This window comes from Xenia sp. Carnegie-2017, unplaced genomic scaffold (assembly GCF_021976095.1).
Source record: "Xenia sp. Carnegie-2017 unplaced genomic scaffold, XeniaSp_v1 HiC_scaffold_71, whole genome shotgun sequence".
NCBI classification, from domain to species: Eukaryota; Metazoa; Cnidaria; class Anthozoa; order Malacalcyonacea; family Xeniidae; genus Xenia; species Xenia sp. Carnegie-2017.
Window position 1 is genome coordinate 435,179 of NW_025813539.1, and position 25,535 is coordinate 460,713.

At 34.5% G+C, this 25,535-nt stretch overlaps 2 protein-coding genes and 5 long non-coding RNA genes across 7 annotated transcripts; 4 read left to right on the forward strand and 3 right to left on the reverse strand.

Moving 5' to 3' along the window:
- Positions 1-90: 90 nt before the first annotated feature.
- LOC124459263 lies at positions 91-2,154 on the forward strand. The gene is made up of 4 exons (XR_006953538.1): positions 91-478; positions 575-637; positions 725-769; positions 1,853-2,154. It is a non-coding gene; the product is annotated as an uncharacterized LOC124459263 (long non-coding RNA).
- LOC124459281 lies at positions 562-964 on the reverse strand. Its single transcript, XR_006953560.1, has 2 exons — positions 935-964; positions 562-861 (listed from the first exon to the last, which is right to left on the reverse strand). It is a non-coding gene; the product is annotated as an uncharacterized LOC124459281 (long non-coding RNA).
- A 917-nt stretch (positions 2,155-3,071) lies between the features above and the next one.
- LOC124459268 lies at positions 3,072-4,702 on the reverse strand. The gene is made up of 3 exons (XR_006953544.1): positions 4,638-4,702; positions 4,479-4,556; positions 3,072-3,271 (listed from the first exon to the last, which is right to left on the reverse strand). It is a non-coding gene; the product is annotated as an uncharacterized LOC124459268 (long non-coding RNA).
- A 1,504-nt stretch (positions 4,703-6,206) lies between these two features.
- On the forward strand, positions 6,207-9,324 carry LOC124459270. Its single transcript, XR_006953547.1, has 6 exons — positions 6,207-6,373; positions 6,580-6,641; positions 6,788-6,877; positions 7,479-7,566; positions 9,018-9,147; positions 9,259-9,324. It is a non-coding gene; the product is annotated as an uncharacterized LOC124459270 (long non-coding RNA).
- Positions 9,325-15,704: 6,380 nt separating this feature from the next.
- Positions 15,705-16,492, forward strand: LOC124459260. Its single transcript, XM_047008765.1, has 3 exons — positions 15,705-16,032; positions 16,187-16,213; positions 16,326-16,492. The coding sequence occupies exons 1-3, from the start codon at positions 15,720-15,722 to the stop codon at positions 16,355-16,357; spliced, it is 372 nt and encodes a 123-aa protein (XP_046864721.1). The 5' UTR covers positions 15,705-15,719; the 3' UTR covers positions 16,358-16,492.
- Positions 16,493-17,319: 827 nt separating this feature from the next.
- On the forward strand, positions 17,320-19,804 carry LOC124459265. Its single transcript, XR_006953541.1, has 4 exons — positions 17,320-17,641; positions 18,891-19,222; positions 19,337-19,521; positions 19,607-19,804. It is a non-coding gene; the product is annotated as an uncharacterized LOC124459265 (long non-coding RNA).
- Positions 19,805-20,807: 1,003 nt separating this feature from the next.
- Positions 20,808-24,291, reverse strand: LOC124459312 (carboxy-terminal kinesin 2-like). The gene is made up of 5 exons (XM_047008800.1): positions 24,028-24,291; positions 23,589-23,876; positions 23,255-23,425; positions 21,047-21,120; positions 20,808-20,918 (listed from the first exon to the last, which is right to left on the reverse strand). Exons 1-5 carry the CDS (start codon positions 24,289-24,291, stop codon positions 20,837-20,839), a joined length of 879 nt encoding a protein of 292 aa, XP_046864756.1. The 3' UTR covers positions 20,808-20,836.
- Between the last annotated feature and the right edge of the window lie 1,244 nt (positions 24,292-25,535).

Below are 25,535 nucleotides of genomic sequence, written 5' to 3' on the forward strand. Positions count from 1 at the left end.
TGCTCTCAAATAAATCGTCGTTTTCTCAAGTGTTTTTAAAATTGCTGCTAATTAGAAATTATGGTAGAACGAAAATTGTCATGTTAAGGATGTGTTAAATATAGATTTAATAAAATACAAATATGTTTGCAATGTATTGACTATACCGCAGCATTATCTATTTACTGCATGTTCTATTATTGAATTCATTATTCATGTATCTACAATCACCATCTTTGTTACATTTAGTTCCAAGTACGAAGTCCTCAAGATCTGAAACTTCGTATTTCATTGAGAGACAATAAAAATCGTTTGTTTGATAAATTTACGTCACTTGAAATGATTTGGACAAGCAGCAGCTATGATATGGCTTCATATTGTTGCTTAAACAAACATCTTTCTCCAAGTATACACGCCATACATACGAGACCATTATGTCCGGAACGTAAAGCAAGAAGTTCTGTGTTTAAACAAGATAATGGTACAGCACGAACAATAGGTGTTAGTAAAGCTATTCTAATGTTTTTTGTTAATCTTGTAACGATGTTGTCGTCTGTATAATTTTTTCTTTTCATCTTTTGATATTTTACGTAAGGTCTGTGACCAAAATGCGAGACGTGTTAAGAAGATAATGACAGACGTTACATCAAATATTACGGTAAAATAGAGAATCAGTTTGTAGTTTGAAATACTTGCATCGATACCATGTTTTTCCAATCTTTAAGGTCTTGACAAACTTTTTTAGGTTGATTGAGCAATCCACTCTTCCCTCTCCAATAGATTTGTTTGTGTAAGTACTATCGATGTTTTTCCAGTCATCATTATTTGACCAAGCGTTTACGAGAACTGCTATAGATGTAGCAATGTCTAGAGATCGTAGAACTAGAAAAATAACAAACTGTGCGATGTATCCACGATAGTTTAACTTTGCAACTTTGTTATAATTTTCACTAACTTTTCTTGTCATTTTTTTGTAAACGAGTCAAGGTTGTAGTTAGTGCATGGTGTTATTCAAGTGAATGTCTCTTCATTATGTATTTCATGTTATATCTACGTAAGATTCTTTAATATTTTATTAGAAAATATCTTTAAATAATCCAATAACCATTATTCATTTACCGCATGTAACATTGATTTATATGTCAAACATTTCATCGTCAGATTCATAAAATAAGAGTATTCTGCGCATTTCTACGATGGAAACGAAATAAAAGTATACGCAACATTGGGTATAGTTTATGGTTTACACCAGTTCACGTACGAACAGGTATACCTGTTCTTTTCATATGTATTTGCATTAAAATATTAAATTTTTACAAAAATAGCAAGTAAAAACCTGTCATTTACTTTGTAGTTTTCTTCTTTTCATATGTAAAAGAAATTAATACGTACTTGCAGAAAGATAGCATGATTAACGTCCTTTCATGTGACAAATTATTACAATGAAAACCAATCATATTTATCTTTCTTAGCTAAATATCTTGTTGTCTGTTATTTCATTATGTGCTCTTTTTTAATGTTATTTCCCTTCTTTTTAAGTTTAAGTTTATGATATGTATGTAACAAAACCAAACAGTACACTGACATTAGTCGAACAGTCTACTCTTGCTTTACAGTGTCCCTAGTTACCCATAGCAAGCCATCCACAGTTATCCAGCAGTATTCTAACTTTCTTTATTATTTCATTTTGTTTTTTCAATCAATATGTTTCGTTCGTTCATACGTTTTTCTAGAGCTTTTTTTCTCTTTTCGTTTTTGTGTTGTCACCAGTTTATGTTCTTTTACGATATTTTTTTTAGTTTGTAGATCTCAAACATGTGTTCTTTGTATGTTGTTGCTCATGTTATATTCCATGATATCTTGTTTTCTCTAGGCTTAGCTTGAACTGTTTCATGAAAGAACAAGTGCACTTATGATAAACGTATGGAACGGATCGTACACACAGGAATGATACTTTCAGCAATAACTGTTGAAACAACTTTCCAAGTCTGAATCGTGCTTACCGTTTTATGGATTTTTTTATCATCAGGCTGTAAACCTTTCTTGTTAAAATTATCCTTCAGTGTTTTGTAGGTTTCGTGCACTGTTTGATTAGTTTTGTATCTTTTCTAACCGCATGTAGAAGTTTCGTGTCGAATTTTTGTGAAACTGATTTGATATTTTGAAACTGATAAACTTTTTCATCATATTTCCTTCCAGGGCTATGTTTAAACACAATGGGCTATGTTTCCTTCCAGGGCTATACTTAAACACAATTAAATTGTAAAATAACCAGAAAACTGGTCGATAAGTCTTTCCCCATTTCCTTCAATCCTGTTGAAACATTCTATCAGTATACGACCTTCAGAATAATTTATATAATGGATGACAATTTACTATAAAGAAATAACAATTTATACGTACCAGTTGATATTAATAACGTATTAAATCTCACTTCATGGTAGAGTTGAGTTCATTCCCCAATTTGAGTGTCTAGTGTCTACCTATTTTGCTGCGCACATGACATGGATGAGATGTTTTTATCGGTTGACTTATTTTTCGAAAACACATACAGCGAAAAAGTTATGTTGATTTCAAGGTTCTGTTGAGCATCGGTTCTTTAAAGTATCCTAACAAAATGGCCGCTTGGACGTTACACGAATGTTGAACGATTTTGAAAATAAGGATGTTCCTCATCCAACAAGGCAAAAATTCCATTGTTTTTACTCGCTACCCTCCCTATACATATACTTCCTAGAGCAAAGAAAATGCAAAGAGAAAATAGTTGTTTATCGGTATGGTCTGATCATAGGTGGCCCAAAAAATCACATAGCTAAATTGTATAATTAAACGATAACTCTCTCCCATTTCATTGCAACAGACCGTAACATTGAAACAGAAGTTTGCGGTGCGCGGTCTGTTACGATGAAATGAGGAGAGTTTAATGTATTTGTTTAATCTATTTAGCTAGCTAAATGATTTTTTAGAGACGCCTATGGTCTGATTGACCAACTGGAAAATCGGTCATATTACTAAGTACTATTTAATGCCTGACTGCCCTTCCCCACCTCACCTCACCCCAACGCTAAAATACTTTTGCATTACACAGATTATATCGCTTCAAATTTCAAACTCTATATTTTGCCATAGCATTATTTTCTGACTTTAATATTCCACGTGTGAAGCATTTTTTACAATGTTTTCTTTACAGAGCTTTCATCGTTACTTTCCAGCACATTGCTATCGGATTCTTTGCCATCTCCTTTACTGGCATCATCCTCAGTCTTTTCCTTTAACTTTTCTTCTGTATGATCTTGATAGCTACAAAAAACAGATGATATAAATCATACAACAGCATAGATAAAGCAATTTTGCCCACGTAGAAGCCGAATCGTTAATACGCATTTAATAAACATGACAACGAATATTTCAACATCTTGTGATGTCATCTTTAGTACAGCTGTAAGGCTGGAAAAAATTGCTTTTGAGGGAACTATTTCCAGTTTTAGTAAAACACTACTAAAAATAGCACTTGAAGTTTAGAAAAATATAAATAGTTTAAGTCACAATGAGCTACTTTAGCGGAAGATGAAACTTCGTAGTCACCATAAAGCGACCCCACAAAGTGACGGACTAACGGTAGCGTAGTAACGTACTTGCAAACAAAGTTATTCACAGCAACGAGCATTCAATGCGATGATATTACACAAGATACTAGCTTTAAAGACGTATAATAAAATAAGAGGTTTAATAAAACATCTATTTTTAATTCAACTGTCTCTCATTACTGTTATTTTATAAAAGAAACAAAAGATGTTTAATGTTACATGTTTGTAAATGTAGATCGTCCAGGTTAGTATAGTCCTGAGAAAGACTATTTTTGTTGTTGTTGACTGACGTTTCGACAACCTTAGCGGTAGTCATCTTCATTTGACTCTGAAGATGACTACCGCTAAGGTTGTCGGAACGTCAGTCAACAACAAAAAAAAACAATCGGTAAGGAGGGGGGGGTGAGGAGTCTTGTTTGCAATGGGGAAGTAAAGAAAGGAATCATACTTGCTATTTATATTTCAACTAACAATGCTTTAATGGGATATTTTATTTGAAATCTACTATATCCGTGATTTGTTCTAGTTTCTTTCATATCTTAATATCATAGATATTAACATTACGTTGTTGTGATGTACTCAGGTATAGCAATAAGATAATCATTGTCTTCAATGTTCTACCAACTGAACTACAACAACAACATTGGACTATGATGACTTTTCAAAACACAGTTCTAGTTTCTTTCATACTTTAATATCATAGATAATATCATCACGTTGCTGTGATGTACTCAGGTATAGTAACAAGATAATCATTGTCTTCAATGTTCTATCAACTAAACTACAGGATTAACTTGATCATTGTCTTCAATATTCGATCAACTAAACTACAAGATTAACTGTGGACTATAATATTTATAAAGAAAAATAGTGCTCCAAAACAATGTATCGGACAATATTCGCCTCTCATACCTTTCCTCTACATAAAGCCAAAAACATCGCTCCTTTAAACTTGGTGCTTTTCACTTTTTCATAAAAGCCATCCATAGTCTGAAAATACAATATTAGAACTAATTATTAATATATTATAGCACATCTGAAGACGATCTGAACAAATGAAAAATCTATCACCTCCGCAAACTCAACATTCCTTCGAGGTTCGATGAATATAGGTTTACGTTGCTCAAGTCTCGGCCAAATATTTTGGTCTGTAAGGTATAGATAAAGAAAATGTATATGAGACGATGTGATCAATAATATCATATGATTTATGAAAAGCGATATCCAGGACCTTCCAGTTTTGAACAGCGACCTCAAGCGAGGTATAGGATGGAAAAAACACCAACATTCCATCAGGGACAACCTGAGCAAAGTTTACTAAAGAAAAGAAAAATGTTAAAGTTAGAGTACTCTTAAATGTGCGCTTGAATTTAATGCTGTGACGAAAGAAATCTTTTAAAATGTTTTAAAGTAAAACATTATAATCCGACGTTTTACCGATTGATAGTGAAAAATAAGACAAAACAATTTATCAATGCTGCTAATTACTGTAAGTGGTGAATTATCTAACTATTAGTTGCCTTGATTTGGGAGACTTTCATTGCTGTTTAAGAATGCTAGTAATCCAGTTGTAGAATAAGAGTATTTAGTACTTAGTATACAACTATACATAATTTTATAATAGTATTGTTACTTTTTGAGAATCATTTATAAATTAGAAGTTACTGTAAAAACTGACTGATTTTCTTGCAGACCTTTTGCTTTTAATCTGCCGAGTTTTGTCACACTTATATAGTGCAGTAGGAATGTGTGTAAGCTTATTTCAAATATAATTGTGATCATTACTTGTAAGTTATATGATTTTACATCTGTTAGTCAATTCAGTAAACGTTGTGAACGTCTATATGATCATTTCGTACGTGACTTATGTTTACATGGCTTCAGCCTCGTCAAGACCCCTTTCCTCTAAAAATTTAGCCTTGGTCAGCACTGGTCTGTATCAATAATAAAGGTCGACGTCTTAAAAAGTAGAAAAAAGCGTTTATTTACAAAGACTTTTTTGAATTTTGTACAATATGTTAAATTTATTCTCAAATTATTTTTTAATACCACCTTCGTGTCTTAAATGAAAAATAGAAATAAAAGTCACAAATTAATGCATGAATGGCTGGAATTTTAGTCCCCCAAGCTTTTAAATGCCAATCATTGATGTGTGAAAACAAAAATGCCAATTTAACGCAAATTCCACTATAATTAATGCTATCCATGACAAATATTTAACACCTCAATAACAACCTGCACGTTTATTATGTCTAACATCTAATGGAAGCACAAGCAATCTTTCGAAATTTTCTCTGTAATATGAAGTTTGCATTGCACTTGCCACAAAAAGACAACATTTCCTTTGAAATTATTCGCTTTGCGCGGGGCCCTCAAAATCGCTGGGCTCCTGACAACTGCCTTGACGCCCTCCTCTTAATACAGCCCTACTTCAACCGTCAATAAAAATTGCTTATAAATTTCACATGCAGAGCGGATATAAGCTTTTTGAAAATAGTGGATTGTAATTATTGTGTTTATTTTCTTACTAAAAAGATAATTTGCATTTTTGGGTAAATTTACTTCTTATTTATTGTAGGAAGGACTTTATGTAAGAAATACGAAACATACCGTTCGTCTAAACTCCAAAAAATGGCGGGGTTTAGGAAGATTCTTTTGTTAAAATGTTTTCTTTCATTATTTGATTTATTTTTCTGTGAAAAACAACCTGATGCTTTGAATGTTTTAAGCATCCTTCTTCCTTATTCTACGGCAGGCTCAGCTAACGTCAACTTTACTGTTTGGGCACAGAGTGGTTGCTATAAGTGGTTCGTTGAAATGAACATATTTGCACGTGTTTAATTTTATATATGACTTTCTATTGAGTCTTTGTTTATATGTATATTATGTAAGATGAAAGGTTTAAAAAACGGCTTTGATTAAGATGATATTATTCCCAATTTGTGTACTGGTAAAATTGCTTAGAATTAAGAAACATGAAAGACTTATAACGTATAATGTGATTTGATTTTAGGAGTTCTTCAAGACCAAAGATTGCCGAAATTCGACCTGTTATTGGTATTTCACCAAAGAAAAGTGAATTTTGTTTTTCCCACTAAATTATGCTTTAAATTATTCGGTGTACAGTCAGTGTGAATGTGTACATGAATGATAATGAATATAACGTCCAGCAAGACTAGTATTGATTTCTAAAAAGAAAGATTATTTATTTTTGTCATTAGGTCAAAATGACTGTAGTCAAAAGGCAATAGTCACATCACAGTCATCAAAACCTGAAAAGCAAACTGCAATAATTGTTGCTGAAGAGAAAGGTTTGTCAAATCTTGATGATTTTAAACTATTTGTGTCATTGTATGAGGGATTTTTCTAATAAAATTGAAATTTGATCATGTCTAGTAATAAATGATCTCTGTGACAGATGTGTTTACTTGACACTAAAATTAGCTATTTTCAGCTAAAAGATATCTTATATATTAAATATTTTATTTGGTGTGTGTAATCTCCTTAATTTCAAGAGAAAATGCAAATGCCAATTGTAATCTTGTAATGTGATGTATGTCATTGTCTAAATGTTTGTGTATTAATGAGGAAAGAGTAATTTCTCATTGTAACACAAGCACAAACATCTTGTATTAAAAAGATATATCTGCAATTTCAGCTGTAAGAGTGTCTCCCTTTCACTTCAATACATTTAAGCAAAGATCATGATTTTATCTGATTTTTTTTACTTTCAGTAACTTTCAATGTCATTCGTGCTGATGTATTCGTCAGCAAAATAAATTGTATTCAAATCCAAACTACAACACATGAACTTTTACTGGGAAAATCACCAGAAGTTCTTCAAGTCTTCTATGTTTACCACATTGCTGTTGTTGAAGTTGGACTTAACTCATGAAAATTGTTTATTTTTAGGGTTTAATGGGGCAGCAGTATCATTGTTGAAGGCCTAACAACAGGAACAGCACTGGTCAGAGCAAAATTAAGTCATCCAACCTTCCAGGTTTGCTAAATATATAAATTATCGTTAATGTATTCACAACTTACACTAGACAGTTTAAGTTGTCCCATTTAAAAATGATTTAGGCAATTTGTAAATTGTTGCGTTTATTGTAAATTTTGTGGGTTATGTAAAGGATGGTACTTCGTAGTACTTAAGTCTTTCTTGGACAGCTTTATGCACGTATGAAACATAGTCCATACGTCGTAGATCAATTCACAAATCTAACAACGAGCCAGACAGTGTTGTTTTCCAATGTGCAAACAATTCACACGTATTCAAGAATTCCTATGTTATATAGTTTGTTACGTATTTTGAGCGTTTAATGAATTCTTATTTTCCCTAAAATGGACGAGACATTTAAGCACTAGTTCATCGCGTGTTAACGTTTCATTGAGAGACTTAACTTGACGTCCAATATGTGCATGGCGTGCTTCTACATTACCATGGACATTACACTTTAGATCTTAAAGAGAAAATCGCTCAGCTTGCAAACCGTCGATTGTAAGACAAGAAGTGGTTATTTACACCATAAGCTTGTGATATGTTTTGTTCAAAATGTAAATTGAAGTCAATGGATGTTCTTCTCATAATACGTACGTGAATCAAAATTAAATGGGAGTCAAAAGACTGTGTTTTTTTTACATTGTATTATCTTTGGATCCGTACTGTCAGTGCGACTTCTCTGCAATTTGCCAATAAATTGTTAGAAACTTTATGTTATTTTTGTGAAAAGACTAATCACGTGAGTTTTGTTTTTCGGAGATGAAAATTATAACGATGTTCGTACGTAGCTTATAAGCGTATTTCCTTTGTTATATAAAAAAAGCAAAATATCAATCTGAGAGCGTGAGTAAATTAGAAAACTTCGAAGAAACGTTTCCTTGTTTCCGAAAAAAATAGGAGAAAAGCTGCAATAACTGTTGCAATGTTTGGGTGGAATCAAAATGATGCAGTTTAATTATAAATAAAACATTTGAACTCAACATCGTCTTTTCATAAACATGGTTTTATTACGTATTAAAGTGCCCCAACTAACAAAATTTTTATTATTGTTCTTGAATAAAAATTTTTAATTCTTCGGTCAAATCGTCGGCTTATTATAACGCTTTTAAGTTGCCTTTAATGAACCTTGTCCGTCGTGGCGCGAGGTCTGGGTCTAGCCTAATTCTGACGTCATCCAAGGTAGTTGGCATATACTTATTTCTCGTATTAACGAATCCTGTGCGTGACGTCACAAAGATTAGCTGCTCCAGGCTTGGGGCAAAGTCATTGAAAAATGTCGACGCTCAATTTAATCTTTACCGTAAAAACAGAACGATTTGACAAAATTAGAAACTTTTCCATTTATCACACTAAAATGTAATATCGCAAATGGAATTTATTGCTGGAAGGAAAACTCTAAGATTATTTATTGATGTTTCTTGTACTTTTACGTTCATGTTGTCTTTTAGGATGTTCAATCTGACGAAGTAAAGTTATTGGTGATTGATAACTTAATAATTCCATCGAGGGATGTCTACATTGTGATAAATACTGCTGTCAAATACACAGTCAAAAGATTTCGACAAAACTCTATGATAGGTAAACATAATTACATTTCTTATTCCCGTGCTGTCGTTTACTTTAATAATATCAATGATTTAAGAAAAGTAATTGTACAATTAAAATTGTAAAACATCATTTTATCATTAGATGTCGAAATGCCGTCAACACAATTTGAGTTTGTTCTAAGCAATAAAACTGTTGCAGTTCTTCATGAGCCATCATCTAATTTTATTGGTCGTGTTCTTGGTTATACACAAGTTACCCTCGTTGATAAAAGTATCTTTTTGTGTGTACTTCTGGACTGAGGGGTAGGTTTTTGTTCTTTGGTATGTACAAGTCACCCTTGTTGATAAAAGTATTCTTTTGTGCACACTATGGACTGGGTGGGTTGACAATTGTCGCGCGAGGGAGGCTGGCTAACATTTATATATGCATGTTCTTTATTAGCTTCTCTTAAAATCATTGTGTATGTACGTATTTCTGTTTCACTGTACAATACAATAGACAGCATGTACTTATGGTACGTCAGTAGATACTTGTAGTACATTACGTAGGTACTTTTATGGATACTTTGGTTTAATCTTTAACGTAATGATGAGACATGAAAGATCAAATATCTACAAGACAACCAACAGCTTATATTTATGTTGATGAACCTCATCTAGGTAATTCTTGAATTCATAACTGTTTAAAATGATTATGGACGTCGTGATTTGCACGTGCTTGATTCATTATTGAAGCGTGTTCGTGTGACGTCACTGAGCGCAAGTTGTGACGTTTGCAAGGCAAAACTTTTGGCGCCAAATTTTGTTTTCAAACACGAAACGACGTTAAAATTTCAAAACTTGGGCGAAGAAATTGCGTTAGAAAAGGATTTGGAAAAATTCTTATTGATTTCATTGAATGAAAGAGTTAAAGCACATTTACCTGTGACGTTTTACACGAGTTCTACATGTTTAAGTTTTGATTTGTAAAATATCATTGATATTTCAGCTTAACGTTTATAGAAATCTCACAACTCTCTCGTATTAACTTGAACATTTGCTAACTATTTGAAAACCACATCAATAGTCTTATGAAAGAAATCTTCAATTTTCGTGCGTTGCTTAAGCTGTTGTTACTGTTGCTTCATCACGTAAATATTTATCACATAAACTCAAGCAAAATCAAGAAAGTTTTCATGTAATGTTAACATTGAGATGATTCCGTCTCTATGATTTTTTAGGATTTTCTATCACTTCTGGCGATGTTTGGATCTTAGAAAGTAAACGTGAATGTTTTGTCACAGTGAACGTCTTTAACAAACTTAATCATAAACTTTATGTTGGTGGTAACATTCAAATCACAACTTAATTTCCAAAATCCCATTTCGATGTTTCTTATTCATCTGATAATGGATCGTATCATGAGACCAAGACGTTGACCAGTGGGAAAATAGTGCTGCGTGCTGTACTGTCTAAGATTACGGTAACAATTTGAATGTTTTGTGTTGTGTAGTTGATTGCCATACATATGTACTACTATGTAATGGATATTTGTATGGATTACAAAGTTTATTTTCTCACTGATCAGATTTAAACGCTCATATGTAAATCATACGTAAATGCCTTGTACGGTAGGTCGTTATACTAATAAAGTGAAGGATATCACAGTTTGTTTCATTATTGTGGAGAAGTTGATGCCAGCTGCTCAATAATGATTTTCATATCAATATTATTGTCAAGTTATGTAATGTTCACTTACTCCATTTTATAGTCAATTATCACTGGAGAAAATGCGGTCCTCGATACTCCCGTACGTGGTAAACAAAATGTTATTATTTATAATCCTGTCACCGTGACACCTGCTGTTTTGGCGTTTCAATGGATACTAAATGGTTGGGATCATTACAAATACCAACTTGAAGTATGTACATGAACCTAATTTTACTGCATGTTGGGAGGAGGGAAGAGGATTTGACATAAAGAAATTGCTGTTTTGTTTTCGCTTTCCAAAAGTTTAACCAGTTATTTTACGTAGATCACGTTGTATACAATATAAATACTTTATGTAGCATTGTGCATTACCTTTTTACGCCACAGGGGGGAGTGGACAATACTCGTGGCCTTCTGATGCTACGATTATTGCAAGTGTCAACATTCGAGGTCTTCTCACTACGACTGCTGACTCTGGATTCACTATTGTGAAGGCTCATGACACTGAGAATTTATTGCATTATGGTCAATCAAAGGTGTGTATGCGTAACTTGAAGAAGAAAACTTTAAATGGTTGTTTTTTTAATTCACTTGTTGTATTTTAGGTTTATATATTGCCTCCGGACAACTTAAAGTTTGTCCCCTCAAGAGTTGAAGTTGAAATTGGTACAAAGTTAAAGATTCCTGTGTCTGCTGCTGCATTTTCTTTATCAGGTTTGTTGTAGATACGTATATTGTTTAACAAACATGTAATGTTTAGAATCAGTTATACGTAGTTCATCCTTTCTTTCGATAATACATGTTTAAAGATAGATATAATTTATCCTTTTTTAAATACTTCTAAACATTGAAACTTTACGTACAAAAGTTTAGGCGTGATTATTAATTGAAGTTATTTAACTTATGAATAATTTTTTTAGAAAACGACGATTTATTGTTTTTTTGATGATTGTCGCAAAATGAAGCTTACGATATCTGTTAATGATCCTTCAATATTTCAAGTACTTGGAACATCAGGTTTGTTGTTTACGTGGCGACTGATGATACTAATAAAGTAAATGGTTTGAACCCAGGAGTATCATTAAATGTTTGTGGATGAGGATCGTCCACGTTAGTAGAGTCCTGAGAAGGATTGTTGTTGATGTTGTTGACTGACGTTTCGACAACCTTTGTGGTAGTCATCTTCAGAGTCAAATGAGGAGTAAACGTCAGGTTAGCCGTATTTGTTGTCTGATTCTTACGTCATTGTTGTTCTTGTTGTTTGATGTAATAGTTGATTCGTCTGTGACAGTTGTTAATCCGTGCTCGTATCAGTCGTCTGCTGGTGGATTTGATAATCTGAATAGCCTCTTGTGTGTTCAACGGAGACTTAATTCTAAGTCCTGCCGGAACGAGACCAAAATCCTTGCAGCGGTGGTTGAACCAGAGTTGTTGGCGTATGCGTCTGACGTTGCTTGCAAAACGTATGTAGTCGTTAGCAAGTTGTTCGCTCTGTCGTCCAAATGATCGTAATAAAGTAAATGGTTTGAACCCGGGAGTATCGTTATATGTTTGTAAATGATGATCGTCCAGGTTAATAAAGTCCTGAGAAGGACTGTTTTTGATGTTGTTGACTGAAATCATTGACTGGTTCAAACCATTTACTTTATTACGATCATTTGGACGACAGAGCGAACAACTTGCTAACGACTACATACGTTTTGCAAGCAACGTCAGACGCATACGCCAACAACTCTGGTTCAACCACCGCTGCAAGGATTTTGGTCTCGTTCCGGCAGGACTTAGAATTAAGTCTCCGTTGAACACACAAGAGGCTATTCAGATTATCAAATCCACCAGCAGACGACTGATACGAGCACGGATTAACAACTGTCACAGACGAATCAACTATTACATCAAACAACAAGAACAACAATGACGTAAGAATCAGACAACAAATACGGCTAACCTGACGTTTACTCCTCATTTGACTCTGAAGATGACTACCGCAAAGGTTGTCGAAACGTCAGTCAACAACATCAAAAACAGTCCTTCTCAGGACTTTATTAACCTGGACGATCATCATTTACAAACATATGATGATACTAATGTTATTTTTAAAGGGCATATGACTCCAAAAATTTACTATTCTAATTATATTTTCGTTCAACAGAACTTTAAAAATGGCAGTGTATTTTGTAGAACTGTTTATGCATATCGTAGATATTGCGATATTAAAGTTTTTTTAATAACCGATTTACACAACTTTCCACGTCATTTTGCACAATGAGTTGATACAAAGTTTCCAACATCCTTTAGTTTCAAGGCAACTTTTTTGTCAAAATTATGAGGAAATCTTTTTTATCATTAACTCCTCACAATAAAAGAAGCTTCTCTTCGGTTAACAGCAAGTATACCTGCTCTGTCAAATTTTCATTATGCAATGTGACGAAAAACGTTTTGTAAAGCGTCCATTACACAAACTACATTATCTTGAGAGTGAAACGTGACGTGAATAAAGTTATGTTCAATGAAAATATAATCTAAACAGCACAATTTTCGAGTCGTACATTTTGAATGACTTTACGTTTATTTAAGACAAATAGATGATTTTCTAACTCCTGGAGATACATCAGTGTACCGTAACGCTTTTTAACGATCGTCTCACTATTACTAATGTTTGAATTTTCAATATGAACATAATAGCCCAACATAAGACTTTTAAAAAAGCAATCACAATAATAAAATATAAGGTTTTTTCATTAATAACGTTTCGTCTTTAACTTAAGACATCTTCAGATTATATGAGATAAATTATATACGTAAGGTTTTAAATACAAGCATATATTACAGGTTGTTAAATTACATGTGAGGGGAGTAGGAAGTTTAGATGACGGAATTAAGGGAGAACGGCGGTATATTAAAGAAGGTGAAGGGGGATTGAGTTGCCTTGGGTGTTAAGAGAGGGTTTAAGTTTGGATATAAGAAGGCTTTCATGAATCATAAGGTCATAATTGTCGGAGGAGGGAGAGAGAATTGAGAAGTCATTAAAATTAGCAGAGTGAGATGTATTTCTTATATGGAAAGAACTGCAGATGGTGGTGGACATAAGGAAGGTTTCTCTGTTAATGGAGAGATTCCCAAGTGTTCCGATATTCTGGTGTGTAAATGACGCGTGGTTTGACCCACATACGATGCAGAGCAGCATCGACACCTAAATGAGTATACAATACCAGATCTCAGGAGCTTGGGAACCCTATCTTTAAAAGGAAAGAAAGAGGAGAGACGCCTGGAAGAACGAAAAACAAAGCGAACGTTGATATGAGGAAAGGCAGCATTGCAGAGTCGAGTGATTTGAGTGCGAATCTGAAGACAGTGTAGGTCAGTGAATCGGAGACAGAAGTACATGATTTTCTTAGGAGCATTATCTTACTTCTGTCTACACTTTCACTGGCGTCATTTACACACCAGAATATCGGAACACTTGGGAATCTCTCCCTTAACAGAGAAACCTTCCTTATGTCCACAACCATCAGCAGTTCTTTCCATATAAGAAATACATCTCACTCTGCCGATTTTAATGACTTCTCAATTCTCTCTTCCTCCTTCCTAATGTAATTTAACACCCTGTAGTATATGCTCGTATTTAAAACCTTATGTATATAATTTATCTCATATAATCTGAAGATGTCTTAAATTAAAGACGAAACGTTATTAATAAAAAAAAACCTTTTATTTATTATTGTGATGGCTTTTTTAAAAGTCTTATGTTGGGCTATTATGTTCATATTGAAAATTCGCTTTCCGCCTCGCAAATCTCTGGCCAGGATTTTAATGTTTAAATGTTTATTTTGGATGAGTTTGATGATATTATTACTCCTGGTTGTACATCAGCGTGCCTCAAAGCTTTGCGTGAAGGATATGTCATTGTCACAGCTGGATATCAATATAAAAATATTAATATTAAAGCAACTGTTACAGTAGCTGCGTACTTAATACTTAAAGTAAGGAAAATTCATCTACTTTTCTCTAACATTTTATTTACTGTTTCGTTTTACTGTCAAATTTCAATCCCCTAAATGAGAAATCTCACACCATTATTGTCACGTTATAAATGTATTATCTTCTAGGCTCTCGATCCTGTTGACATTGCTGTTGTCACCCTTGGTTCAGCAAAGAACTTTATCATACAAGGTGGACCTCAACCATGGGTTCATGATAGATCAACACATTATGAGAAAGGTACGTAACCACGTCATTTATGGTTTCATGTCAGATCTACACATTATGAGAAAGTTAATTACATCCATTGTATTACTTTAGTAACTAATTATAATATATTTTGTACTTCATTGAACTCTGAGAAGTTAGCTCTGATCTCAATAAGAACTGATGTGATACCACAACATCCGTTCGGTGAACAAAGCTCTCTACATTATTATCACGTGACTTGTAAGGAGTTCGGGGAACAAAATATTGTGGTTAAAATTGGCAATAATCCATCAGAAACTAATAACTATCCAGCGAGCTCTATTATCACTTTGAGATTTGCCTGCATGATACCTGCCACCCTCAACTCTGAACCAGATGTCCAACTACCCGAGATCACGGATCGTACGTTCAGTTTACAGGATTGTCAGAGTCCTAATAAAGAGGTATTTGTTACGTATAATTAGCAATTGTTCATTTGTTTGGTATCTCTAGAGAAACATAAATGTTTTTGTAACTTTTAATGAAAAAATTTTTTTCTGTATACATAAATGAGGAGAACGAAAATTGTCATGTTAAGGATATGTCAAATATAGATTTAATAAAATACAAATATGTTTGCAATGTATTGACTATACCGCAGCATTATCTATTTACTGCATGTATTACTGAATTTCTGTATTACTGAATTTTTTATTTTTATTGGAATTATTGAAATTAGTGGAAATGACGATCTTTTTCAAAACAATTTTAGCCAATAGTACGAAACTTCCATCGTTCACAACGAACATCACAAAGGTTGAAGTTGAAAACGAGTCTCGCAAGGGAAAGATTCTCTGTAACGTGCTCAGTGCTGAGGACAACGACTACTGGTTCACACGAGAAGGGAAACGCGTAACAAATAGCAAAATATATCGTTACAAGAAGAATAGATATCTGAGAATAAAAAAGATCACATGGCTGACGCTGGGTGAATACGTTTGCTGGGCAAGAAACAAGGCGGGAGAAGTGAGCAGAATAATAAACGTTGTTGTCGTGGGTAAGTGTTTAAATGCCTTCGATCCTTGATCACGACAATGCTATACCTTCAACTTTCTTTTGATTTGTATTTTCTGGTTTTCTTTTTGACAAAGTTCTGGCAAAGACTTGTAGTTTGTGCTTTCCTGTTTTCCTATTATGTTTATTTTTTTCAGACTCACGTGTAGACAAGATCACTAAAGGTAAGTGCCAAAAAGGGCACTCCTATAATATCGAGTATTCAGAATCTGGAGTGGCTATCATAACGACATACCTCTTCTTTGTGGACATTCATTGCTCTCTAAATGTTCATAGATTTTGCACCCGTTTTCTATTTCCGCATTTGATAAAAAAGAAACACAAGTACTTTCCTGTTGGAAAACGGTTTTCAATGAACTGTGAAGCTAATGGACGACCTTCACCAAAGGTGCAATGGTACAAAAACGGTCAACTTATGTCGTAGATGCCGGATGGAAAACCCTCTAGCGAACGATACACAAGTATTAATATTTCACGATGTAAATCCAAAGACGACGGATCTTACCGTTGTTTTATGGAACAGAGTGGGAAATATCTCAACAACATACACAGTACTAGCAAAGGTAGTTACTCAAAAACGTTCGTTTTATGCTTTTCCTTTCAGATAGGCCGTGACCATGAAACCAAATTGTTTTGTTTCGTGATACACATCTGAGAAATGGAAAATTTTTACAATTTTGTACTTTTCCTCTTAGCATACACCCATAAAAAAATTCCCAAGAAAACTATGCGCCCAAACTAGAATAATTGCTTTTCAAATCTTTAAAATTGCTGGTTGATCGTTAGACGCCATCTTCGATTTTTGAATTGTGGTTGATGGAATTTAGTGAAATTCACTCTCCTCAGTCCTTCTATGAATAATTACAGCCTGAAATTGCAAAATTTGAGGGTGCTTTGGGCAGCATGCAGGATAGCACACTTTCTTTAATGACCATTATACAAAATAAAGGCGCATGAGTTTATTTGAATGCTAAATTTCTGGGTTGAATTACTTTCTAAGTGACTGATAGAAATTAAATCTTGCAGATAACATCAAGGCATTTTTCACGTTTCTTAATTTATGTAGTAAAATGGACCTGTTTTTTTACACTCTTCCGAATATTAATTGACTTATTTACAAAGCATATAACATCGGTATCTAGAGACTTTCACCAATAAAATTGCTATGTCAAATGCTTTAATATATATCAATTCTTTCTTTAATTTTCTTCCTATTTTTTTACAAATCGCTTACAAAAGCATGCTAAAATCAATTTTCAGAAGTCTTCATAACAAAGCCTCTAATTACGCATATGAAGAAGGTGACAACGTGAAGGCAACTTGTAAAGCTTTTAGCGATAGTCTGCCGCACTTTCAGTGGGCTGTCGTCGAAGGAGAAAATGCAACTGTACGTGTCCTGGATCCCAACTTGAGCGAAGACGAATGTATATGGAAAGGTGGAGATGAACGATATCATGGTGTGCATATTCTCTTCATTAACGTAACCAGAAAAGACGAATGGTACTATTATTGTGTCGTTGGCGATAACCTGGGTTATGATTCTACCTCCACGTTTTACCAAGACCTATGACGCCAGTCTCCATGTCAGATGAGTGCGTTTTTATGTTTTATTTTTCGCTCATATAAAACCATTGGCGCAGTTTCGCAACCATTGCATGAGCTTATTGTCTAGTCCAGGGGTCTCGAAACTACGGCCCGCGGGCCAGATGCGGCCTCTGAATCTGGCCCGCAGAGACACTTAAGAAGCCAATTTCACCACTCACATTGAGAAAACTGAACAGACTAATAGTTATTTTGTTATGATACTACTCTTGGTTGAAATTTAACCTTCAAATTTTGAATAAATATTTTCTTAACTAATGAAGCTTGTGTAATGTACTTCGTTTTATTAAAATATTCGCTCTTTGACCTGCGGTATACGGTTCGTCGGCCCTCAACATGCTGAATGAAAGTTCATGTGGCCCTCTGGCTGTAAAGTTTGGAGATCCCTGGTCTAGTCGAATGGTTTCATTAGTTTTATTTCGACTGTTAATCAAGTGACTAGCTGAATTTAACTGCGATATGAATAAATCTTTTTGTTTTTTTAAAATTTCGCAGCGAGCAGAATCCTAGCTTTTCCTGTAATCTGAGTGGCTGTAGCAGCCATCGGGATTTTGCGATATTTGATCGCGGTCCGAAATTTTACGATATCTGAACGCTGTCCGGAATCCTCTTGCTAAATACTTGAGCGAAGACCTTTTCTGTTTTGTTTGGTTTTGTTTACTCCAAAGGAAATTATCAGCCATATTTTGATTATAATAATCTATTTTAGGTGAATTTTGAGTTTGCTCAAGTAAAATGAAGAGCAAAGTTTTCATTGTTTATTTTAGCAAAAGTATATACGTTATTTAGATTTGCTCGGATGGAAAAATATTTCCCCTCGGTCTCAAAAATATCTCTCAGCCTGCGGCCACGGGCTTTGAGACCTCGGAAAATTTTCCATCCGAACCTCAACCGGTAAATAAAATATAATTATATCTAACACTCTGACACCAATCAACGCATTGTATGTTTTCACAAGGAGCAACAAAACTCTGAAAAAACTACAATGATTTTTACGAATAGCGAAAAAACTTTTCCACGTTGTCTGGGCAACTGCTATTTTAGAGATTTTTACTTTATTTGAAATTTTAAGAGCAATGGATTTTAATCTCACTTCCACGATTATTTCCATAAAAAAGGTGTTATCATTGACGCGTGATCTACATATGACACGTGATTTTCTGACAAAGACTGTTTGACTGTAGCTATTTTCAAAAACAAGGTTTGCAACTATTTGTTTACACACATTTCTTTTTACAGCAAACCAGACTTTTTCCAGCACCATCAGCATGCTCCAGCAACAACCAGTTGAGAAGGACGAATCAGTTCAGAGTTCAAGAATTTCCCTTTACATTGTTGTATCCGTGGCTGCCATCGTTCGTGTCATAGGCTCAATTATTGCCTACTTATTAATATTCAAATGCAAGAAACACAAGAAACGCGTGTTTAGCGTTGCCGGCTATCGCCCTCGAAATTATCCACGGAAGGGGAGAGACCTGCTGAGCTCTACTTCATCATCTGTGTCGACTAGCTCGACGAATCCGCTGTTGAACAATCAGCGTTTTCGAAGACATGACTCGGCTTTGTCAGACGTAAGTGTCATTCCTGATGATTTTGAAAGTCTACTGAATGTTGAGAATACCTACTAGCTACATGCTTACACGCATAAACTATGCTTCGTTGATTTACTTTCATTAAATTCTCAGGACCGCTACTGGTGGTTGTCGAATACGCACCTTTCGGCAATTTACGAGAATATCTTCGTGAAAGAAGACTTGACCGAAACGGAGAGACCATTCCAATAGAAGGAGAAGAAAAGTTGTGCTTTAGGGATTTCGTCTCCTTCAGTTATCAAATTGCTCGTGGAATGGAATATTTGTCAGGAAGAAAGGTAGCTTTAGATTGAACTATATCACTGTACAGCTATATAAGCATTGGTGTGATGATTTATCCTTACACCACCAATAATTTTGTAGTGTATTCATCGCGATCTTGCTGCCAGGAATATTTTAGTTGGTGAAGATAGAGTAATGAAAATTGCAGACTTTGGTTTAGCTCGCGACATTCATCAGATTGACTATTACCGCAAAACAACTGACGTATGTATTCTGTGAAATTGTGCCATTAATCCTGATAAATAATTTTTAAGAATATGAAAACATTTTTTGTCTTTATGGATTTTATTGTTTTCGTAAAGAAACTTCCTTGTATATGTATATTATAGTAAATTTTCTATTTTGTGCCTGAACTTCGAGTGGAAATATTTTGTTTGATATCATTGTATTATAAGACATTTATAATTACTTTGAACTTCACACTTTTGTACTGCAGAGGAATTTCTTGTAAGTTATTTCTTAAAGTTTTCACACGGAATATCAATGAATGGAAAATGGCGATTTTGATGGAATAAAAGTGTAGGGTAAGGCAGCGTGCTAAAACGTTTATGCATGTTTTACAACAGTGGAATGAACATGAGCGAAAAGACTTTAGTTTCTCTTACTAAAATGTTTACAAGAACAAAGACATCGTGGAATTTTTATTCAATTCTTCATTTGTTCTTCTTTGAGTTAAATATTTTTTAAGTTTACGTTTATGCGGATGCTTATGTCATGTCCTTTAGAAATCAGCCAATAGTGAAATATTAATGCCTGATGATATTGTTGTGCAGATTTCACTGTTACAATTTACGTTAAATTTCCAAAAACAATAACTTGAATGCTAGTTGCAACATACATATATAGTTTATAACCAAATGAAATGAGATTCACTTTCTCACGTAGAAATTGACGTATGAAAAATATCTGTAGTCGCAGCCTAATGACAGAGCATGAGAAAATACAACAATAGATTAAATGCTAAATATATGTTCTACTTCATAGATCATACACTCATGCTTTGGCGAACGAGCTTACAGTTCACCGTTTTCAAATTATTTCTGTATGAAAACATGAACACTGCTAAAAGTAGATACCTTGTTCTAGCTGCGTGTGCGGAAGCTATGGTGTTGTGAAAAGTAATATTTCACGGAATTCAAAAATACGAGTTGGTCGATATTTACAACTTGCCGGCAGGATTGAGAAATTTTTTCATGTATATTATTAATAAGTAATAGCATGGTTTCTCGTGCAATTTCGATAGTCTTTGAAAAACTCACTCGTGCATGTTTTCCCGAATTGCACTCGAAATCATGCTATGACATATACGAATCATACCTGAGTGGCAAATCGAAGTGAACATAGGGTTTCCTGGAAAGAGTCCTCGCGAGGAGAAACATTCACGAACATCAAACTGAAATATGAATGTATTATTTACATACACTAATTATCACAACTAACACATGTTAATACTTCATGTCATCTACAATGACGTGTGTGCATTGATGAAAATCTGATACACATATATTCAGTAATACCAACCTTTTACTGTTACCACCAAGAGAGTTTTGCAACAAATGAGTTAATTTCGAGGTTCTATAAGGCACGTGACTAGCCTAAAATGTATTATAATTTATTTGACTATCATCTCTCTACACAGTATAGCTACGTATGATTGAGTAAAGTTAAAAACAGACGCAAACATTTATTTTCTGGAATAAATAATCTAAACATGCAATTTTTTATTGTTGGAATTTCAAAGAACGGTCTATTGTTGCAGATGTATGTATTTTTCTTATATTTATGTAATGTTTAAAAATCGCATTGTGCACAGCGTTAATAGAATACAAAAATCTATTTTGAAGCCTTTCCGAAAAAACCCTCAAAAGCATGTTCTTTGGCAAATGATTTACTGGAGCAAATATATTGCCTTTCTAAAAATTCAACTTTTCCACTTTGCTATTCTACCTATTCAAATAGAAGAACAGTTGTCACAGATTCTTTTAAGGGGATACACTGGCTGTTTGTATAAATCAACTCGAAAATCATTTCATGTGGCTTGCTTGTAATTTCTATGAACAATTTTAGTTTTCTCATCTGATATGCGTGTTTTGGATGATCAGAAGGGGCCCGAGAGTCAACTATAAGTTTGTAAATGATGATCGTCCAGGTTAATAAAGTCCTGAGAAGGACTGTTTTTGTTGTTGACTGACGTTTCGACAACCTTAGCGGTAGTCATCTTCAGAGTCAAAGAGGAGTAAACGTCAGGTTAGCCGTATTTGTTGTCTGGTTCTTACGTCATTGTATTGTGTGTGCAGGAAATGTGTATTGTCATTGTGGATTAGTGTGAAGTGAAATATTTTATTTTTAGTTGTGATGTGTGATATAGGTGTGACGTTTTTAGTTGTAATGTGTGGGTGTCAATTGTGTATTGTCATTGTGAATTAGTTTGAAGTGTGATGTTTTTTAGTTGATCGTTTGTTTGTATTGTGAATAAGTCGTTTGTAAGGTGCCAGTAATTGCTGTGATCTGTTCAGGGGGGTTTGTTTCTAGTTGGTGTACCAACTTTCTAATGTAAGCCGTTGTCTATAGTCAGTACTGTAAGTGATGCATTTTGCCGAGTCCCAGTCAATGTTGTGCTTTGTGATTCGGTGATGTTCGGCAATGTGATTAGTTTTGTCTTGTTTCTTAGTAGCTCGTTTGTGCTCAGAAAGTCTTATGTTTAAGTTCCTGCCAGTTTCCCCGATATAGGAGGCGTGGCAGTCGGAGCAGTTTATTTTGTAAACTGCACCTTGTCGTTCCTGGGGTTGTTCTTTGTCCTTTATGTTCGTTAGTACTTGTCGTAACGTTGTGATTGGTTTATGTGCGACACGTATGTTGTATGGTCGTAAGATACGCGTGATATTATCAGACGTACCTTTGATGTAAGGTATCGTTGCTGTTGTCACTGAGTTGTTCGTTTCGTTGGGTTCGTTGGGTTTGTACGTGTTGCGTTTGATAAAGTCAGAGTTATAGTTGTTTTTGTCGAAAACACGTTTGAGATAGTTGTTTTCGTATTGTAAAGCGTCCTGTGAATCACATATGATTTGTGCACGTCTTGTTAATGTTCTGATTGTGTTCATATGATTTTCTTGTTAATGTTCTGATTGTTAATGTTCTGACATGTGATTTGTGCACGTCTTGTTAATGTTCTGATTGTGTTCATATGATGTTCTTGTTAATGTTCTGATTGTGTTCATATGATTTGTGCACGTCTTGTTATTGTTCTGATTGTTTATGTAGGGTTGTAAGATTATTGGTCTAGTAGTCGGTCCGGGTTTATTAACCTGGACGATCAACATTTACAAACATATCAGGATTATACCAATCTGGACAATCTACATTTACAAACACATAATTTTTTGCGTTACATAGAAGATGGCGATTCACGTAGGAGACGTACGTAGCCGGCATGTTAGTATGAGAAAACTAATTACGAAATTCAACGATATCATCGTTTGCTTCAATAATAAAGAGCTAAATTAAAAACGTAAAACTAAGGCGAAAGAAAGTTTAAAAAAAAACATATAAACCATAAACTAAAACGATATAAACTTAAAGCAACACAGATAACTCACTCCACAACCGCAAATTCCAAAAAACTGAAGTGAAAAACCTCTTCAAAAAAAATCTTGCTTGCGCACAGGTGTTACAGCCTTTCGTACGGCCCCGTAACGACTTAGGCCGATGACGAAATAGAATGCTACTTACTTGATCGGATGATGTAACGGCAACGGCTTTCAGGTTGGTAACAAACACATCGTTGGCTTGTTTGCCATTGTTTGTGGTTACTTGTTTAATCTCATGTTTGCTGTCTGGGTTTCCAAGGAGATCACGTATTGTCTCGCTGTATATTTCGAGAAAAGACGCTTGTATCTCGTACTACATAAAGTTTTGGGAAAAATCATGATTGAATAAATGGCTGGAAAAACCCCAATCGAGCGATTTAACATAATCATGTGTCGTGAGCTACAAGTATCTTTCTGAAAAGTCAACTCTCGTCATTAATAATATACTTTATGTGTACAAAATTGACATTTATTACCTTCCAACCTTTACTCATGAGATCCTTGGCACTAAAGAAGACTTGTTCCTTAGCACGTGGTATCACACCCCACGTATCACGGCCTTTGATATCACTTTCCATTGTAAATGTTTTACCTGATCCAGTCTGACCATACGCAAAGATGCAAACATTGTATCCATCAAGCACACTTTGAACTAGCTGTGCTGTTTCTTGATAAATCGTTACTTGAGTGGTTTCTGGACAAAATGCTTTGTCAAATGAAAATGACATTCTGGCTTGTTGGCTTTTCTTAGACAAAGTACTAGACTAAACAGGAAAGTTCGCAAAACATTTGAATCAATCTTCAATATTCACCAAACAACGTTGGTATGTTTATGTACGTACGTAAACATAAATAAACGGAACAGCGTAATGTTCCCAATAAAAGATTGAAAGGTCTACATAAATAAACACATACCTTGCTGTTATTGCGTAGAATAATATCAGTGTCATTGGCGAACTCCATATTAGTGAGCGAAACACTAGTTTCTGAAGGCAGACTTGGCCGAACACGACAATAGACGCGAATGTTACCCTTCAACTCTTGTATTTTATTACGAAGCTGACGTCGTATTGTCTCCTTACCTCGAAGTCTCGCCTCCAGTTCACAAATACTATCTTGATGTTCGCGTAACTTACTTTCAAATTGTAAAATAACGCTTGCCTGACGATCGTTTTCCATTTTGCTTTTGTAAGCATCCTTAAATCATGAACACAATTTATAATTAGAGATAAAATATTTGTGCGGCTACCTGCACAGCAATACACGCATAAACATATTATGTCTCTAAAGATATACACGCCGTGTTACACTGGGAATTTTTACACAATAAAATACAATCAACAAACGAGGCGAGTTTGATTATGCTTTACGATGATCTGTTTTTTTTTGTCGTGTTGAAACCATTTACTTTTCAAACACTTATATTTACGGTTCAAACCATTTACTTTATTCCGAAAACACCCTCTCGATTTCGCCTCTTAACTCAACTTCTGTCTTTTCATTCAGACGATTTTGCAATTTTTTACTCAATGCTGCAGCCTGAAGAAATAGCTTTGTCAACGAGGACAAAAAAGTATATTTATACGTAGAGCACGAGACGACTTTTCAGCATTTAAATCAGTAAGACTCAACGGACTCTAAATGTTCCCTAACTCTCATACGTACTTTTGGAGTGCGACAAAAGAAATCGCGCTTCTTAAAATCAACAGCAAACTAATTTCTTCGTCAGAATTTCGCTAATTTTTTTGCAAAGCAAGCACTCAATGAAGTGAAAGTAACGTTTTAAATCGTTGATCCAGAGGGTTCAGATCACTTTGCATTAAATTTATTAAAAAACAGACACGGAAAAGTTTAACAATCCGCCTACAAAAAACGTACAGATTATATTCATGCATCTCTATCTAAGGAAATTTCACAGTTCTAAATGAAATGCTAAGGCAAAGAAGTTCGCAAAGACGAATGTTTCTAGGCAGCATTTCTAATCCATGGGTAAGTCATAAAATCAAATCGGCAATAAAAAAACCTGACTTATGCCTGTTTTCCACTAGCTACGTATCGTAAGGTATCGTAGCAAAACGTAACATGGCGCATGCGTGCTTGCGCCTATTGACCATCAAATTCATAAGTACGCATGCGCCATGTTACGTTTTGCTACGATACGTTACAATACGTGGCAAGTGGAAAACAGGCTTTAGTGGCTTAAATGTTTCATAAGCGTAGCAAGCCCGCAAGTAGAACTCCTGGTATGTAAAGTTTAGAGCACTATCATCAATCATTTTTAAAGAAAATGTTTTTACAATTATTAAACACAAAAAAATTTGCATAGCACGACCAGATTTACAGGTGACCGCCCCAATGTAATGTTTCAATGTTTCGTCGTAAGTTCCTAACAGAGAAAAGCAATTATGCATTTCAAAAAACCA